The sequence below is a fragment of the Mesoplodon bidens genome, assembly GCF_964165515.1.
Source record: "Mesoplodon bidens genome assembly, chromosome: 6".
NCBI lineage: Eukaryota > Metazoa > Chordata > Mammalia > Artiodactyla > Ziphiidae > Mesoplodon > Mesoplodon bidens.
This window is the reverse complement of record NC_138162.1, coordinates 63,798,316-63,819,035: the sequence shown is the minus strand read 5'-3', so window position 1 is coordinate 63,819,035 and position 20,720 is coordinate 63,798,316. Positions and strand designations below refer to the sequence as shown.

The following is a 20,720-nucleotide window of genomic DNA, read 5'->3' as shown; positions in this document are numbered from 1 at the left end:
ACATGATCAAACAAAAGTTTATGGGAACTTAAACAGAAAAAGCAAAACTCACAGATATATATTTGAACCATGATTGACAATGCAACTATGGTGATTACGTGATCACAGTAGGCAGCAAGTAAAAACCAGAACTCCAGGAAGCATGACATTGGGAGGCATATAGAAATGAATGTTCCCTGACTCTCAGCATCATTCCAACATGTGCCACTAGCCATGTTTCAAGTTCTCTATAGCCACATGTGGCCAGTGGCTACCGTACTGGACAGAGCAGGACTGAAGGAGGAACAACACTGTTTAGCAGTTGGGGAGGATGAGATAATTTTCCAAGGATTTACCCGGCTGTCCAGTGGTTAAGACTCCACCTTCCAATGCAGGGGCGTGGGTTCAATCCCTGGTCCAGGAACTTAGATCCCACAGGCTGTGTGGTGCAGCCAAAAAAAAAAAAAAAAAAAAAAAAGATTTCCAAGATCCATTCCATGCCCTATGAATCACAAAATCTTAGGGCATCAGAACAACCACTGGAGTCCTCATTGACTCATTTTAATTAAAGGCATTAGAATTTATGACTTATAAATGTGGATTAAATAACTAGGGAAAAAAGAGGAATATGAAAGAAATTAATGAAGAATTAATCAGAATGCCAGAAATTTTTCCTGTTGATCACAAAGACCTTTTCAAAATGATTAGTTTTAACGTCCAAAGGAAGAAAAATCTCTATTCGAAAACATCGATAGACTCACTTTAAAGGAATGGATGAGAAATGAAATCATAATGAGTATTAATAGCAGGGGCTATTAGTGGCTAACACAATGTAACTACCTCTAAAAGTAGTTTCAATAGAAGAAAAGCTCACTTTTCTTTGAAAGGTGGTAACTTTCTTCTTTACACATATCCCACTGATTTGGAAACCTGATCAAAGACTCACAGTGACCTCAAAGTTCAACTATAAGGCTTCCAGGCCAGGTAGGAATGAGTCACATAGCTCTGCTAAACTTACTCCTTTGCAAAAGAAATGGTTATACTCTTAGATTGTTTCAATGATTAAAAATCTTTGATGCTGATTAATCTGGAATTTACCTCCCTATAGCTTCTACTCACTTGTAGTAGAGACATAGCATCAATGAACTTCCTTTTCCTATATAACTTAGGACGTTCTTATATCCAGGAGGAGCACAGAAATATTAAGATATAAGTTCATACAAGAGCTGATATAGCTAATCTTCCATTAACTGTCAAGTGGAAATCATGCCTTCCTTGTCACCAATACTACAAAGCTTAACCTCTACTTGAGTCTTAAGTTTACACAGAACCAATCAGAACTCTGGCTCTTCATTAAAAAAAAAAAAAAAAGGTAATTATGCCAAGAACTACACAAATTGCACAAACTGTCAGATATATTGGAAGACCAACCCCCTCACATATGCCCCTCAAAACAGCAGATAAAACATAGTCACGTCAGTACTCATTCTTCACAGAACACCCTGAATCACAAAATAACTCTAAAAATGCAATATTAGCTGATGTCACAATAAACTACTGCTGCCATGGTATCTTTAACATGGCAGGAAACATGAATATTTGTAGCATTAATGATATTACAACATTTAGGAGGAGACCTTCAAGATGGCGGAGGAGGGAGACGTGGAGATCACCTTCCCACAAATACATCAGAAATACATCTACATGTGGAACAACTCCTACAGAACACCTACTGAACGCTGGCAGAAGACCTCAGACCTCCCAAAAGGCAAGAAACTCCCCACGTACCTGGGTAGGGCAAAAGAAAACAGAATAAAGAGAGACAAAAAAATAGGGACGGTACCTGCACCAGTGGGAGGGAGCTGTGAAGGAGGAAAGGTTTCCACACACTAGAAGCCCCTTCGCGGGCGGAGACTGCGGGTGGCGGAGAGGGAAGCTTCAGAGCCACGGAGGAGAGCGCAGCAACAGGGGTGCGGAGGGCAAAGCGGAGAGATTCCCGCACAGAGGACCGGTGCCGACCGGCACTCACCAGCCCGAGAGGCTTGTCTGCTCACCCGCCGGGGCGGGCGAGGCTGGGAGCTGAGGCTCGGGCTTCGGTCGGAGCGCAGGGAGAGGACTGGGGTTGGCGGCGTGAACAGAGCCTGAGGGGGTTGGGGTTAGTGCGCCACAGCTAGCCGGGAGGGAGTCCGGGAAAAAGTCTGGACCTGCCGAAGAGGCAAGAGACTTTTTCTTCCCTCTTTTTTTCCTGGTGCGTGAGGAGAGGGGATTAGGAGCGCCGCTTAAAGGAGCTCGAGACAGTCGCGAGCCACGGCTAACAGCGCCGACACCAGAGACGGGCGTGGGACACTGGGGCTGCTGCTGCCGCCACCAAGAAGCCTGTGTGCGAGCACAGGTCACTCTCCACACCTCCCCTCCCGGGAGCCTGTGCAGCCCGCCATTGCCACGGTCCCGTGATCCAGGGACAACTTCCCCGGGAGAGCGCACGGCGCGCCTCAGGCTAGTGCAACGTCACGCCGGCCTCTGACGCCGCAGGCTCGCGCCGCATTCCGTACCCCTCCCACCCCCGGCCTGAGTGAGCCAGAGCCCCCGAATCAGCTGCTCCTTTAACCCTGTCCTGTCTGAGCGGGTACAGATGTCCTCAGGCGACCTACATGGAGAGGTGGGGCCAAATCAAAAGCTGAACCCCAGGAGCCGTGCGAACAAAGAAGAGAAAGGGAAATCTCTCCCAGCAGCCTCAGGAGCAGCGGATTAAATCTCCACAATCAACTTGATGTACCCTGCACCTGTGGAATACCTGAATAGACAACGAATCATCCCAAAATTGAGGCGGTGGGCTTTCAGAGCAACGATATATATATTTTATTCCTTTTTCTCTTTTTGTGAGTGTGTATGTGTATGCTTCTTTGTGTGATTTTCTCTGTATACCTTTACTTTTACCATTTGTCCAAGGGTTCTGCCTATCCGTGGGTTGTTTTTTTTTTTTCTGGTTGCTCTCTTCATTCTTTTTTGTTACTTTTTAAATTTTTTAATAATTATTTTTTAATTTTAATAACCTTATTTTTACTTTTTCCTTTCTGTCTTTCTTTTTTTCTGCCTTTTCTTCTAAGCCATGTGGCTGACAGGGTCTTGGTGCTCCGGCCGGGAGTCAGGCCTCTGCCTCTGGGGTAGGAGAGCAGAATTCTGGACACTGGTTCACCAGAGACATACCAGCTCCATGTAATATTACAGGTGAAAGCCCTCCCAGAGATCTCCATCTCAACGCTAAGACCCAGCTCCACTCAACGACCACCAAGCTGCAGTGCTGGACACCCTATGCCAAAACAACTAGAAAGATAGGAACACAACACCACCCATTGGGAGAGAGGCTGCCTAGTATCATAATAAGGTAATAGACACCCCAAAACACACCACCGGACGCGGTCATGCCCACCAGAAAGACAAGATCCAGACTCATCCTCCAGAACACAGGCACCAGTCCCCTCCACCAGAAAGCATACACAACCCACTGAACTAAACATAGCCACTGGGGGAAGACACCAAACACAACAGGAAGTACGAACATGCAGCCTGTGAAAAGAGGACCCCCCCAAAAAGTAAGTGAAGCAAAATGAGAAGAGAGAGAAACACACAGCAGATGAAGGAACAAGGTAAAAACCCACCAGACCTAACAAATGAAGAGGAAATAGGCAGTCTACCTGAAAAAGAATTCAGAGTAATGATAGTAAAGATGATCCAAAATGTTGGAAATAGATTGGAGAAAATACAAGAAACGTTTAACAAGGACCTAGAAGAGCTAAAGAGCAAACAAACAATGATGAACAACACAATAAATGAAATTAAAAATTCTCTAGAAGGAATCAATAGCAGAATAAATGAGGCAGAAGAATGTATAAGTGACCTGGAAGATAAAATAGTGGAAATAACTACTGCAGAGCAGGATAAAGAAAAAAGAATGAAAAGAATTGAGGACAGTCTCAGAGACCTCTGGGACAACATTAAATGCACCAACATTCGAATTATAGGGGTCCCAGAAGAAGACGAGAAAAAGAAAGGGACTGAGAAAATATATGAAGAGATTATAGTTGAAAACTTCCTTAATATGGGAAAGGAAATAGTTAATCAAGTTCAAGAAGCACAGAGAGTCCCATACAAGATAAATCCAAGAAGAAACACGCCAGGTCACATATTAAACTATCAAAAATCAAATACAGGGGCTTCCCTGGTGGCGCAGTGGTTGAGAGTCCGCCTGCCAGTGCAGGAGACACGGGTTCGTGTCCCAGTCCGGGAAGATTCCACATGCCGCGGAATGGCTGGGCCCGTGAGCCATGGCTGCTGAGCCTGCATGTCCGGAGCCTGTGCTACACAACGGGAGAGGCCACAACAGTGAGAGGCCCGTGTATCGCAAAAAAAAAAAAAAAAAAATCAAATACAAAAAAAAAAATTAAAAGCAGCAAGGGAAAAACAACATAACAAAATAACATAAACATAAAAGGGAATCCCCATAAGGTTAACAGCTGATCTTTCAGCAGAAATCTTCGACCCAGAAGGAAGTGGCAGGACATATTTAAAGTGATGCAAGGCAAAAACCTACAACCAAGATTACTCTACCCAGCAAGGATCTCATTCAGATTCGACAGAGAAACTAAAACCTTTACAGACAAGCAAAAGCTACGAGGAATCAGCACGACCAAACCAACTTTACAACAAATGCTAAATGAACTTCTCTAGGCAGGAAACATAAGAGAAGGAAAAGACCAACAATAACAAACCCAAAACAATTGAGAAAATGATAATAGGAACATACATATCGATAATTACCTTAAATGGATTAAATGCTCCAACCAAAAGATACAGACTGGTTGAATGGATACAAAAACAAGACCCGTATATATGTGGTCTACATGAGACCCACTTCAGACCTAGGAATGGAAAAAGACATTCCATGCAAATGGAAATCAAAAGAAAGCTGAAGTAGCAATTCTCATATCAGAAAAAATAGACTTTAAAATAAAGACTATTACAAGAGACAAAGGACAATACATAATGATCAAGGGATCAATCCAAGAAGAAGATATAACAATTGTAAATATTTATGCACCCAACGTAGGAACATCTCAATACATAAGGCAAATGCTAACAGCCATAAAAGGGGAAATTAACAGTAACACAATCATACTAGGGGACGTTAACACCCCATTTTCACCAATGGACAGATCATCCAAAATGAAAATAAATAAGGAAACACAAGCTTTAAATGATACATTACACGAGATGGACTTAACTGATATTTATAGGACATTCCATCCCAAAACAACAGAATACACTTTCTTCTCAAGTGCTCATGGAACATTCTCCAGGATAGATCATATCTTGGGTCACACATGAAGCCTTGGTAAATTTAAGAAAACTGAAATCGTATCAAGTATCTTTTCTGACCACAACACTATGAGACTAGATATCAACAACAGGAAAAAATCTGGAAAATATACAAACACATGGAGGCTAAACAATACACTAGTAAATAAACAAGAGATCACTGAAGAAACCAAAGAGGAAATCAAAAAATACCTGGAAACAAATGACAATGAAAACACAAACACCCAAAACCTATGGGATGCAGTAAAAGCAGTTCTAAGAGGGAAGTTTATAGCAATACAGTCCTACCTCAAAGAACAAGAAACTGCTCAAATAACAACCTAACCTTACACCTAAAGCAATTAGAGAAAGAAGAACAAAAAAACCCCAAAGTTAGACAAAGGAAAGAAATCATAAAGATCAGATCAGAAATAAATGAAAAAGAAATGAAGGAAACAATAGCAAAGATCAATAAAACTAAAACCTGGTTCTTTGAGGAGATAAACAAAATTGATAAACCATTAGCTAGACTCATCAAGAAAAAAAGGGAGAAGACACAAATCAATAGAATTAGAAATGAAAAAGGAGAAATAACAACTGACACTGAAGAAATACAAAGGATCATGAGAGATTACTACAAGCAACTATATGCCAATAAAATGGACAACCATGAAGAAATGGACAAATTCTTGGAAAGGTACAATTTTGCAAGACTGAACCAGAAAGAATTAGAAAATATAAACAGACCTATCACAAGTAATGAAATTGAAACCGTAATTAAAAATCTTCCAACAAACAAAAGTCCAGGACCAGGTGGCTTCACAGTCGAATTCTATCAAACATTTAGAGAAGAGCTAACACCAATCCTTCTCAAACTCATCCAAAAACTGCAGAGGGAGAAACACTCCCAAATTCATTCTATGAAGCCATCATCACCCAGATACCAAAACAAGACAAAGATGTCACAAAGAAAGGAAACTACAGGCCAATATCACTGATGAACATAGATGCAAAAATCCTCAACAAAATACTAGCAAACAGAATCCAACAGCACATTAAAAGACCATACACCATGATCAAGTGGGGTTTATCCCAGGAATGCAAGGATTCTTCAGTATATGCAAATCAATCAATGTGATACACCATATTAACAAATTGAAGGATAAAAACCATATGATCAACTCAATAGATGAAGAAAAAGCTTTTGACAAAATTCAACACCCATTTGTGATAAAAAAAAAAAAACCCTGCAGAAAGTAGGCATAGAGGGAACTCACCTCAACGTAATAAAGACCATATACGACAAACCCACAGCCAACATTGTTCTCAATGGTGAAAAACTGAAACCATTTCCACTAAGATCAGGAACAAGACAAGGTTGCCCACTCTCACCACTATTATTTAGCATAGTATGGAAGTTTTAGCCACAGGAATCAGAGAAGAAAAGGAAATAAAAGGAATCCAAATCGGAAAAGAAGAAGTAAAGCTGTCACTGTTTGCAGATGACATGACACTGTACATAGAGAATCCTAAAGACGCTAACAGAAAACTATTTGAGCTAATCAATGAATTTGGTAAAGTAGCAGGATACAAAATTAATGCACAGAAATCTCTTCCATTCCTACACAGTAATGATGAAAAATCTGAAAGAGAAATTAAGGAAACACTCCCATTTACCACTGCAACAAAAAGAATAAAAGACCTAGGAATAAACCTACTTAAGGAGACAAAAGACCTGCATGCAGAAAACTATAAGACACTGATGAAAGAAATTAAAGATGATACAAACAGATGGAGAGGTATACCATGTTCTTGGATTGGAAGAATCAACATTGTGAAAATGACTAAACGACTCAAAGCAATCTACAGATTCAATGCAAGCCCTATCAAAGTACCAATGGAATTTTTCACAAAACTAGAACAAAATATTTCACAATTTGTATGGAAACACAAAAGACCCCGAATAGCCAAAGCAATCTTGAGAAATCTCCCTGACTTCAGACTATACTACAAAGCTACAGTAATCAAGACAGTATGGTACTGGCACAGAAACAGAAATATAGATCAATGGAACAAGATAGAAAGCCCAGAGATAAACCCATGCACATATGGTCACCTTATTTTTGATAAAGGAGGCAAGAATATACAATGGAGAAAAGGCAGCCTCTTCAGTAAGTGGTGCTGGGAAAACTAAACAGCTACATATAAAAGAATGAAATTAAAACACTCCCTAAGACCATACACAAAAATAAACTCAAAATGGATTAAAGACCTAAATGTAAGGCCAGAAACTATCAAACTCTTAGAGGAAAACATAGGCAGAACACTCTATGACATAAATCACAGCAAGACCCACCTCCTAGAGAAATGGAAATAAAAACAAAAATAAACAAATGGGACCTAATGAAACTTTAAAGCTTTTGCACAGCAAAGGAAACCATAAACAAGATGAAAAGAGAACCCCCAGAATGGGAGAAAATATTTGCAAATGAGGCAACTGACAATGGATTAATCTCCAAAATTTACAAGCAACTCAGCAGCTCAATATCAAAAAAACAAACAACCCAATCCAAAAATGGGCAGAAGACCTAAATAGACATTTCTCCAAAGAAGATATACAGATTGCCAACAGACACATGAAAGAATGCTCAGCATCACTAATCATTAGAGAAATGCAAATCAAAACTACAATGAGGTATCACCTCACACCAGTCAGAATGGCTATCATCAAAAAAACTACAAACAATAAATGCTGGAGAGGGTGTGGAGAAAAGGGAACCCTCTTGCACTCTTGGTGGGAATGTAAATTGATATAGCCACTATGGAGAACAGTATGGAGGTTCCTTTAAAAAACTAAAAATAGAACTAGCATACGACCCAGCAATCCCACTACTGGGCATATAACCTGAGAAAACCATAATTCAAAAAGAGACATGTATCACAGTGTTCATGGCAGCTCTATTTACAATAGCCAGGACATGGAAGCAACCTAGGTGTCCATCCACAGATGAATGGATAAAGAAGATGTGACACATATATATGATGGAATATTACTCAGCCATAAAAAGAAACGAAATTGAGTTATTTGTAGTGAGGTGGATGGACCTAGAGTCTGTCATATAGAGTGAAGTAAGTCAGAAAGAGAAAAACAAATACCGTATGCTAACACATATATATGGAATCTAAAAAAAATGGTTCTGAAGAACATAGGGGCAGGACAGGAATAAAGATGCAGATGTAGAGAATGGACTTGAGGACACTGGGAGGGGAAGGGTTAGCTGGGACAAAGTGAGAGAGTGGCATGGACATATATACACTACCAAATGTAAAATAGATAGCTAGTGGGAAGCAGCCGTGTAGCACAGGGAGATGCTTTGTGACGATCTAGAGGGGTAAGATAGGGAGGGTGGGAAGGAAACGCAAGCGGGAGAAGATATGGGGATATATGTATATGTATAGCTGATTCACTTTCTTATAAAGCAGAAACTAACATACCATTGTAAAGCAATTATACTCCAATAAAGATGTTTAAAAATAAATAAATAAATGATATTACAACATTTAAAAATTCATTGGATAGATTATCAGGTAACTATAAAAGAAAAGGAAATAAAAATACAAATGAAATAAGAACAAATAAAGGAAAAATCTTAATGGGAGATATGAATTTTTATATTTGTTTTGGTAATGTAGAGTTAAAATAAAACAAAAATAACTACCATTACCTTAAATCGTTTCCATTTCATACCAGAAAGTGCTACCAAAACTCTTCTAAGAGCTTTGGAGAATTTTTTTTCCAAGTAACATTCAAAGAAATTTTTGAACAGATTTTCCATTACTAATTGTATTGACAGTTATTTTCTCTTTTGTTTGGTCCTAATGTAAAGTTATATAATTCATATTAATAGCACATGATCAATCTACCACCAATATTATCTGAAGGGGTGGTACTCCGACTTGAGTTGTATTCATCATTTTCCACTGGAAAAACATCCTCAGTATTGGCCAAGAATTAGTACCTTAAAGAAAACAAGACCAAATACCTGCTGGATACAGGCTAATATAGCGGGGAATAAACAGCAAGGAGCAAGTTCACAACGTGAGCTCATGTCAGTGCCAAACACTTCAAATAAATTTAAACTTGTTTGAATCTCCACACTTTCATTTTATATCAGAGACCACAGACTCAAGCCAATACTTCTGTTTTGATACTGTAATACATACATAAAAACCATAACTATTACAACTCATATTCATGCAGCCTTTCAGTTTACAAAAAGCTATCATATGCATTATCTAATAGAGCCATCACAAGCACCAAGCTCTATGTTGCTATCCCCATCAGGGAAACTGAGTGCCAGAAAGGGTCAATGACTCACTCCATGTAGAGGAATTATTATTAACTAATAGAACTGGGCTCCTGACTGCCAATCTGGGGCTGTTTTTGTTAAACTGCAGAGGCTTCCACGACAAGTTATTCTTCAAAATAGAAATAAGACAAAACCCTGATTCATCGATTCTTGAACTGTTTTTTGTCGCTCTGGATGCAGTCTTGTCCTCAGCCACTGCACATACATATTGGAGAGCTGAGGGGCTGGGGAGGGCAGTGATGATTGTAAAATAAAACACACACTAAGTGGGAATGATCTGGATTAAACATTTTAACATTGTTTGCTGAAAATAAATATCTCAGCCTCAGACCCACAGTTATAAAACTAAAAGAGACCTTGAAATTCATCTGTTCTTTTTCCATTTCACAGATGAGGAAAATATGGTGATGGAGAGAGCACAGAATTCCCTAAACATCACCCCGGTAACTGCTGACAGCAGAGCCAGGACCACAGAGTTGGCTCTCTTCCACTCCATGCCCTGATTGTGTTTGCAAATTAAAGGACTAAGCACAGTCCAGATATTTATAAGGAACCATCACAGTGCTAGAGAAATAAACAGATTAGACCTTACACACCAACATTACGAGTGTAAAAATTATTATTTTACATATCATTGAAAGCAGCAGGAACTTTATAAGAAAAATAGTCAGCGTATATATTTTAGGTGCTCATTGTTAAGGTTAAGGAAATTTTCTAAAATATAACTTTTTTTCCCTTTAGATACATGGAATTTTTTTGAATTTTGTTATAATAATAACAGACTTAACTACATTCAAAAACAGGATAGTCTCTCAAAACCACCTGTAAGTTACATGATAAATAAAAAACAATAACATTTCATCACCTTTTCTAGACACAGGTCTTTCAACCTATTACCTACATTACCTGTCCTGTTCACACCCATTGCCTGTCTTTTTCAGGAGTTTTCGGAAAGTTATTGAGCTATTTTGAATGTAGGTGATTCTTATTTCCCCTCTGAAACTTAAATGCTAGGCAACTAAATATCTCTGAAGTTTAAATGACCAACAAAGCTAAAAATGCTTAGGTTGTAAGCCATTTGCTACTTACACAATATTCATTTCCACATTAAAAAAATAAATAATCTAATTATACTTTACTGTACCTGTGAGTCCTTTAAAAGACTTTTCACTCTCCAATTCAAATCGGATATGAAATTTTTTTTGGAGATGCAGAATATAAGAGTTTTCTAGATATTATTTAACATCATTCCATAGGAAAAAAAAAACCCACTTATGTAGACCAATAGTAAACCACACAGATGATAGAAAATATTGACAGTAAAATTAGTTTTTTGTCTCACATTCACAAGATCATTTTTCCACTTTAATACAAGGTCTAATCTACAGCAGATGCCAGTACTAATTGAGAGAAAATTCCATCCTTCATGTTCTGATCAATCTGAGGAAGATTTTTTCCAGAGGTGAAGAGCTGCCTGAATTCTGAAGTGTAGTCTGGACTCCAGTGAGTAATCTTTGTAGTTATTTCTAAAGATAAATAACAATAACGTTGTAATGTCAAAATTCCTTTATACACCAGGGCACCACCACCCTCCTCTCCCTCCTCTCATCTTCATTCCTTATTTGCTTTCAAACGTTAATATGCATAACAGTGGATTTTGTTAAAATGCAGATTCTGATCCTGGGAGGAGATGAGGATGGCAATATTCTGTATTTCTAGAAGCTTGCTGGTGGTGGTCTAAAAAGCGTGCTTTGACTAGCAAGGTTTATGTAATTACCAAACCATTCACAAACAGCAAGAAGGTTACAAGGAGGGCTTAACAAATTTTGTGAACTATTTTTAAAGAGTTGACCTCCTTTTCTAAACTGGAAATTTCAGGCAGCCTGTATAAACAAGATGAACATAATCATTCACCCCCTCCATACACACACACAAAAATTTATATAGATAGATAGATAGATAGATAGATTTAGATATAGATATAGAAACTCTCACAAAACGACAATCACAACAAAGATAGCAGGATTACTTGGTGACACCAAAATTACTTACTGCAATTCTGATGGGCAAATATCAATGGGTTGATCAATAATTATTATGTGACAATGTCAGGAGGGGCATTAGAAATCCACAGATTATTTAAAAACTTCACTTAGATCATCCATGTTGACTTCTCTTTGCTAGAATTGTTCAGAATCAGCAAAATGGAATGCTTTGGACCTTGGGCTCTGCTTTCACACACCACCTTGGCCCATGGGAGAGCTGTACTTTCTTTCTTTGCAGTGGCATTCATTTCTTTCTATAGCCCTTTACTTTATACAAGTCTAAGGGTTACTTACTGGTAAACTTGATAAGGGTTATTATTCATAATGACGGTTATTATTCATAAGCTAAGCCAACATCTTACTAGAGTTTACCAAAGGACGTAATTGAGTATTTCCCTAATTAACTTCGGAAGCTTTGCAAAGCTCCTACTGCACAAGGAAAACTGCAGATAATCAACAGTCTTGAAATTATGAGACATCTGTTTATGTTGACATCACTGGGACTGTCCTGAGTTAGTGGTGACTTTTGATCACTGCTGGTCTTGCTTTTTCATAGTGAATTACTAGTCTTTTATTTTCATTGTTATAAATTTGCCTTATTCTGCATTGCTTAGATAACATCAAATATGTCCAAATGATATGAATACTTAGAAACCGTATTTTTAGTCCCAAATTTTCCAATGGGACTAAAAATTTTCAATAGATTTGAAGATACACGAATGTCAGTTGAAATAGGAGTCATACTCACTCTCAACAAATTAACTTTAAAAGTGACTTTCTCTCATAACCTCGGCTTTAAAAAAAAAAAAAAGATAATGAAACCTCTCTTGGCTCCACTGTGCCTCCAAAGCTTCTGCCCCATTACTATGCTTTATTCACAGCCAAATATCCTGAAGGAGTTGCCTGGAGTAGCTAACTCCACTTTCTCACCTCGCTTGTCAAAGTCACCGATGATCATGCTGCCAAGTTCAGCAGCCACTTCTCTGGTCTCACCTTGACTGACCTCTTGGCGGCCATCTTAACAACTGACCACTCTCTTCTTTTGAAACATTTTGTTCACTTGGCTTTCCTGGATATCCTCCTAACTCACTGGCCACTTCTTTTTTTTTTTTTTTTTTTGCGGTACGCGGGCCTCTCACTGTTGGGGCCTCTCCCGTTGCGGAGCACAGGCTCCGGATGCGCAGGCTCAGCGGCCATAGCTCACGGGCCTAGCCGCTCCGCGGCATGTGGGATCTTCCCGGACTGGGGCACAAACCCGTGTCCCCTGCATCGGCAGGCGGACTCTCAACCACTGCGCCACCAGGGAAGCCCCACTTCTTAATCTTATTGTTTAACCTCTAAAATGATGGCATATCCCAAGGCTCTATGCTGGATCTCCTTCTCTAGCTGTATAACTTTCCCCAAATAACCTCATCAAGCACCACAGCTTTAAATATCACTGTCTCTGTTCTGGTGACTTTGAAATATCTACATTTGGCCTTGACCTTTACACTGAACTCCATGCTGGTATATATATGACTGCCAACTCACCATCTCCACATGAATACCTATAGGCACCTCAAAATATCACAGTCCAAACAGGAGTAATTTTTTTTTCTCTCTCCTCAATCCTTATCCTCTCAGTATTCCCCATTTCATTCAAGAAGCATTATCAACCTCGAGACTCAACACCCTCCCCGCTCCACCCCCCAGCCAAGAATGCTCCCCACACAGTCCTCTGGTGACTGGTCTTCTCAGGACTGGCTTTAATTATGCTACATACCACCTGAAGGAAACCTTCCAGAATCAACTCAATCTAAAGTAGCACTCGAGTACCCTGTATCATATCGTAAATCTCAGCAAAGCACATACCATTGCTACTCTTCTTATTTGTTTATTTACCAATACCCCTCAACTTAGAAGGTAGAAACATTGCCTGTTTATGCACAGTTGTCTGTCTAGAACCTTTTCTAGTGTCTAGCACATAATAGGTACTCGGTGAATTTTCTGCTGAATTTGAGTAAATGAACAAACTAGTGAATCAGCAAGCTATTTATGGCCTACAGCTATCATGGCATTCTTTCTCCATGGCAAGTAGTGTTCAAAGCAAGCAGACCACAGGGTTTGTGCCCCCAGTAAGTGAGCCATGATCACAGGAGGTCTGAGAGCCACTGGACAGCAGAATTGATAAAGTACTTTGAAACTGCCACATAGTCAGAAAGAAAAAAGAGGAGAAGATTCAAAGGGCTTCTTCAAATCAATGGCTCTTTAAGGAAATGAGAGAGATGGTGGAACACGCCAAGGATCAGCAAACTATGACCAAAATTATGGCCAAATCTGGGCACACCCATTTATTTACATATTGTCTCCTATGGTTGCTTTTAATACAATTGAGTAGTTGCAATGGAGACCTTATACTGTAAAGCCAAAAATACTTACTAATTGGCCCTTTACAGAAAAAGTTTGCTGACCCCTGATATAGAAGAGAACAGGCCAGAAATCTGTCATGTAGGTCCCCCAAATCACAACATTTGTAAACAGCCACAGGGTCTGGCATTAAGAGGGTTGGAAACAGTACAATTCCAGCAAAAGCCATAAGCAGAAACTAAGCATAAATTAGCAAATGTAAAATTGTGACTAATTTTTCATTAATGTGTTCATTTTAAGTGTATCAAGTTACTGCTGTTGTTAAAATTGTATTGACATTCCTGACTCCATAGCAATCAAGGAGAAGCTGCCATTATCACTTACCTTGCAGTTTCTAGGACCTTTATGGCCTTGTCAATTTCCCCTTGGTTTTTATACAAAAATGCCAACTCAAACAGAGTAAATGGCACTAGGTAGTGGTCATACTTCAGTAGCTTTTCACTAAAAGAGCAAATGAAAAGCAATTAAGTCTTAACAGAACAAGGAACATATCATTCTTTTCCAACATATATGTATTTTTCCCCATTCTTAAGAAAACAGCTACAGCACTAAGACTATTATCAGAGAAAAGCTGCCATTATACAGTTAAAGAACCTAATAAACCATGGCAATAAATACTATGCTTTTAATATATTACTCTTTTTTTTCTTTTTTACTTTTTTTTTTAACTGTTTTTTTTTTTTTTTTTTGGCCAAGCTCTGGCATGCAGGATCTTAGTTCCCCGACCAGGGATTGAACCCGTGCCCCCTGCAGTGGAAGCACAGAGTCCTAATCACTGGACCGCCAGGGAATTCCCTATATTACTGTTTTATTTTATTCCTTAATATAAATCCAGCACTGAGGATTGTTTACTGCCCTTCAGGTATACAAACGCATGCAGATCTTCAAAGATTAACCCTAGAAAGGACAGGATCATCCCTCCTGAACATGAATGTATTCAGGAAATGACTCCACTCAGAAAATAATGCCACTTATTTCTCACTGAGGTTCAACTCTCTTTGCACTGCTGTCTTATAATGCTTCAAAATGTCAAGAAAGAAGTGGTCAACACTTCTGTTTTCAGCAGTATTATGAAAATTCTCTGACTACAAAACATCTAGAAGCACTCAAAAAAATAAGAGCAACACCCTTTAAAATGCAGAGCTCAGCTCACAAGGACATAAGGAAAACTCTCAAACTGAAAGCAAAACAAAACCAGAACTCTAAGTATGTGCATGATGCCAAAGCACTCCTAGGTCTGTTTCAGTCTGAATCAGCCAGAGCTTTGTGTCTCAATGTCCACACAGGAGGTGAGGCCTTGGGTCCACATAGTATGTAGAGCCTGAGCTGAGACTCTACATAAAGCTGGGGCTCTGCTCCACCAGAGAAAGGGCAGATGAGAAAAACCCACTTGCAGCATAGGAGGAAGACGGGCAGTTGGCTCCTTGGCCTGAGGTCTAGGTGAGGGGGGGCGGGAAAAAACACATCCCTTAGGAAATTAATAACCAATAGGCCTGCCCTCACATGAATTTGCAATTCAAATGTATGTGGCCCAAATGATCCAAGAACTTCTAAGCAATGAAATTAACATGAAGGTGGCCCTGGCCTGGAAAAGCCTATTGGGCATCTGGCAGAAATAAAAGCAAAATCACTTTAGAGAGAGACTCTTCCTCAATCCTAGCCTCATAGGAGCCTCAAGATAAAACCCCACTGAAGGTGAACTCACAATCCAAAACTATAAAACACACCAGCAAGCAATTCACTATGAGATTCAAAAAATACAACAAATAGCCCAAATGGGTCATCCTTTTGATCCTAATAAAAACACCAATAAAAGCGAACTCAATGGATACTTCTTTAACATGTTTACTAAAGACTGTATATTACTTATTTGGGAAATAGTTGTCTCTTTCAGCTTCTTATAAGGACACCAGTCCTCCTACATTCTCATAATATATAGTCAGAAAGAGGCAGATCAGTAGCTATGGATGGAAAGGCACATGATATTGAACAAAAAATGTCAACCGGCAGTCTATGGCTGTGATCTATTTGGCTTACACAATGGTTTCCCAAAAATTGAGCCAAGATTTAAAAATCAGGAGACGTTATGCAAAATTCAGATTCCAGGCTTTCAATGAAAAATTGTAGGGACTTCCCTGGTGGCACAGTCATTAAGAACCCGCCTGCCAATGCAGGGGACACAGGTTCGATTCCTGGCCCGGGAAGATCCCACAGGCCGCGGAGCAACTAAGCCCGTGTGTCACAACTACTGAGCCCACACGCTACAGCTACTGAAGCCCACACACCTAGAGCTCGTGCTCCACAACAAGAGAAGCCACCACAGTGAGAAGCTCGCGGACCGCCACAAAGAGTAGCCCCCACTTGCTGCAACTAGAGAAAGCCTGCGAAGACCCAACGCAGCCAAAAAAAAAAAAAAAAAAAACTGTAGGGATTATTGCTACTGGGCCCACACTGAGAGCTCAGGAGTGGCTGCATTCTTTAGAGAGAACACACAATCTCCCTAATCTGCAGTGCCCACTAATCCCTATTCCTGCCATCATTCAGTAAGGTTACTTGTCTGGCCCCTGTAATTGCATTTGTGACTCCAGATGTAGAGAAGAGGGTCAGGCATCAGAACCTTGACTCAACTCTCTAATTAGCAAAAGAGCAGGACATCATCATCAATGCTCTTGGGGGGTTAAAACTCATTCATCTACAGAAAAATGTCCCTTGCCAAACGAGAAGCAGTTTTAGTATTCATCACAGTCATTCTTTCCTGTCACATTATCATTACAATGATGGCGAGTCTTTTTACTCAACTTTGAATCCCTAGGATTCAGGATCACAGTCTCTGGCACATAGTGGGTACTCAAATATCTGTGGAATAAATGAATTGCAGACAAATGCATGAATCAAAAAAGTATCAGATGTTCTGTACACTGCTGCCAGAACTTAGACAGACACATGTCAGCCTGGCTGTAAATTTAGCTTTTGTAAGTCACCTCTGAACACCAGGTAGAAAGGCATAAAGCCATGTTCCACTTAGGTTATAATTTTTTTCTCAGAGAATAAAGAAAACATTACTGGATTCTCTTTCTGGTAACACCAAGTAAAAGGTTAGCAGCGGGAGATAAGAGCATCACTTTCTCACAGCGATTCCCCAGAAACCACAATTTGCACTCAAGTTGGTTTCATTGTCCGCTTTTACCTTTGGACAATGTGATTGAAACACAATTCTGCTTGCAAAGGCCGCTGTAAGTTCTTCAGGCAGCATCCTTTCAGCAACTTCACTAAGCATTCATCATCTACAGAGTAGTCACTGGAGTCTTAAAGCAAAACAAACATACAATTCACACACGGAAAGAAAAATACTTGTAAAAATCCTATTTAAGAGTTAGCACTAACAGCTCTTAGGTTTCAGAGGGACCATTTAAAAATAAGGAGAATATGTTTAGCATTTGTTATGCCTTACTAAATAAAATACAATGAAAATATTTCAAATGAAAAGAATACTAACTACATTAATACACCATTTTATTAAGGGGTTCACTCTAGCCACTTAAAATTTTTTTCGGGTGCTCATACTCTAAGTTATGTGACCTTAGGTATAATTATAGGAAGTTTGAACTGTAGATAAAGGAAGAGCTTTATTAGTTCTGTGAAAGGTAAAGCGGTGAGGAGGACGCACGCTGCCTCTTCCTGTGGTTCTGGTCCCTAGCTGTGCTGGCTTCCTGTAGAAGAGGGTAACACTTCCATATGGAGAAGCAGATGGCCTTCTCCCCATTAAAAATTCAGGAAGGAGCACACCCTCTCCAGATCATTATGTTTACAACTTATCAGTTCTCCCAGGTTATGTGCTTTTGGGGAAGAAATTATGTCATAAAATTAGACAAAATGGTTCTGAAGTGTGCAAGGCTTCTAAAGTCCCCACAAACTTCTAACTGCGTGAGGCTAATGCGGAGGATTTTCTTTCAGGACTTTTTCCCTTTTGAAAATGACTCGTTACCTTCTACAGCCCAAGGCTAACATATATTAACAGAAGGAACCGTATCATGTGTGACATCTATCTGACAAAGGTTGCCATTTCACATCTATCACTTTTGAATTTGGGGTGGGGTTTTTTTTTGCAAGTTAAGTGCAACTAACAAATCACTCCAAGACAGACTGATAATTTATACATTTCACGCTGTGACAACACAGGTGGGAAGGGGCAGTAAACCAAATTAATGAGGCTCTAAGAGTCCCTCATACTGAAATACTCTTGCTTTCAGTATAAACGTCAGAAATCACCATTAACACATGCTGGTGTTTTAATCAGTAAACTGCTTGTCTATGGGAGGTTAAGGATGCTACTTAACCAACTCGAAGGAGGTCACTTTACTTCTAGGTGCTGAAAATAGCTGATATTCACCTCTCACTTCCAAGATCTGACAGGTTATTCACTAAGAAAATCACAAATGTCAATGCCACATTACCTTCCCTATTAAAATCCATTCCCCCTTTTCCTCAAAAAAATCTGTTTATGCTTCTAATCATGGATGCTCATTGAAATATCCATTCAAGAAGTATTATCTTTCCAGGCCTAGAACCAAACCCTTACGGTCCATACTGGATGCTAAGTTTTAGTATCACTATTGTGCATTCTATTGAGTTCTATGTCACATTTTATGACAGTTTGTCTTATCTCACCGTTTTGGTGCTCAGTGAAGGACAATCTTGCTGAGGAACACCATGGAAAGTTGAAGTACCATTAAAACACACAACTTTTATTTAGATCATGACTTTGGGATATGGAAAATGGATTCAAAAATACCATGTTCCTCCAAAAACCTTAGAAAGCAAAACCATTATTTCCTCAGACCACTACCTGTCAGATGATTATTTTCCCTTAAAATGTGAAGGCTTTATCATGACTATCAACCTCACGGGAGAGTTCCCGGATGAACATTTCAACACATTTTACACCCCAAGAAAATTACACAATAATGCTGCCAAAGCACACTTGCATCACAAAAGATCTGCTGAACTTAAAACAGAGGGTAGGCTTAGGGAAAAGGAAATTTGAGGCCCAAGCTACAAAATATGTACAATTGAACTTTTTAGAAGCTAGTTGATATGCACCAAAGGAAAAATGTGAAAATAGATTTAGAGGTGAAGAGCCATAAAGTAACACCTTCCCTTTTATGTAACTTGTATTATGCTCGCTACATAATTGCAAATTAGTTATAACAAATAGTTAAAGTAGAACTACTGAATCAACTTCCGGCTACATGTTGAATTGAGTCAGATTTCGAATGAAGCACTATTGGAATTAATAGCAAATACTGACTCAGGGCATACTACCAAGTTCTTTTCTGTCTTTAAACAGTATTCCTCCTTTTGTATCTCTGACCAGCCTTTCATAACTGTGGCATCGTCAGAGGAGAACACCAGTTATATCCTCTATCATCTTTTACTTTAGAGACACTTAACAAAGGTATGAGAAGCCAAAATACATTCATTTCCTAATAATGTGTATGTGGCGAGGGTGGGTAGGGGGGAAGGAGGTGTTTAGTGGAGGCTGAAGTCACCTCAGCTTTGCCACTTCACTCCATTTTCCAATTGTGGATTTTTTCCCTCACTCTGAAGGATAAGAGCTTAATTACTAAAAGATCCTAAGGGGGTAGGGGTATAGAATCAGGTAGTCATCTTGTGTAAAACCGTGGACCTAGAAGAGATCATCATAAATTTCATGTGCAACATCTAGCAAAAGTGATGTTCAGAAAAGAAACCAGTTTTTTGTTTGTTTGGTTTTTTTTTTATCCAGCAAGAAGATATACAAAGACAAGTTTGTACAAAGTACAATGTGTCTGTCTGTCTGAGCTCTTCTCCCCCACCTGTTCTGCTTAAATATCTCTCAAAGTCTATCATCTCAATATGTCATTAAAAGAGAAAGGAATGGATGGAGAGAACAGCCTGATTTTCTAAACCTCTATTGCATTTTACATGCGTCGTCTGATACAAATATTACTCCTTTAATTTTTTTCCCCCACCAATGTAGGGACAAAATAAATTTAGAGGGAAGGGGTGAAGAGCCTGCTCAAAGAGAGGAAAACTCAATAGTCCCTCAGGACTTCTTAACAGCGTGGGTGCTCTGTATCTGAGGGCTTCACATCCGCAAATTCAACCAACCAGATTGGAGCTACATTTAGGACCCACGGTTGATTGAATCCACAGATGCGGAAACTGCAGATACAGAGGGTGGACTATGGAACCTGAGCATCCAAGGATTTTGGTATCCACAGCGGGTCCTGGAACCGATTCCACGCAGAAACTGAGGTACGACTGTATACAGAGCCCTTACTCCCTGGTGGTACGTAACAGTCTATACTACAAAGGACAGACATTCAAACATTAGGATTTATTCTACTGCACCAAAACCCTTATCTTTGTAGTAAAACAGAAGAAGCAAGCTAGCCTGCTTTTCTGGGGGAAAAATACCCTACAAATGTTTTAACTTAATAAAAAGAGGTTTTTCTTTACCTCCCAGTTTTCACATACCCACTTATTTTAAAACATATTCATTTTTCCATCTGATTTGTGAATA

At 39.4% G+C, this 20,720-nt stretch overlaps 1 protein-coding gene across 3 annotated transcripts in view; it reads right to left on the bottom strand.

Annotated features, from left to right (window-relative positions):
- Positions 1–11,017: 11,017 nt before the first annotated feature.
- Positions 11,018–20,720, bottom strand: part of TTC39B (tetratricopeptide repeat domain 39B) — a 127,281-nt gene continuing 117,578 nt past the window's right edge. For all 3 annotated transcript variants that reach the window (XM_081236215.1, XM_081236216.1, XM_081236217.1), the window contains 3 exons: positions 17,343–17,460; positions 14,480–14,596; positions 11,018–11,230 (listed from right to left, as the gene is read on the bottom strand). In XM_081236215.1, the coding sequence (XP_081092341.1) occupies positions 11,140–11,230; positions 14,480–14,596; positions 17,343–17,460 (326 nt within the window). In that variant the 3' untranslated portion in view covers positions 11,018–11,139. The remainder of the gene's footprint in view (positions 11,231–14,479; positions 14,597–17,342; positions 17,461–20,720) is intronic.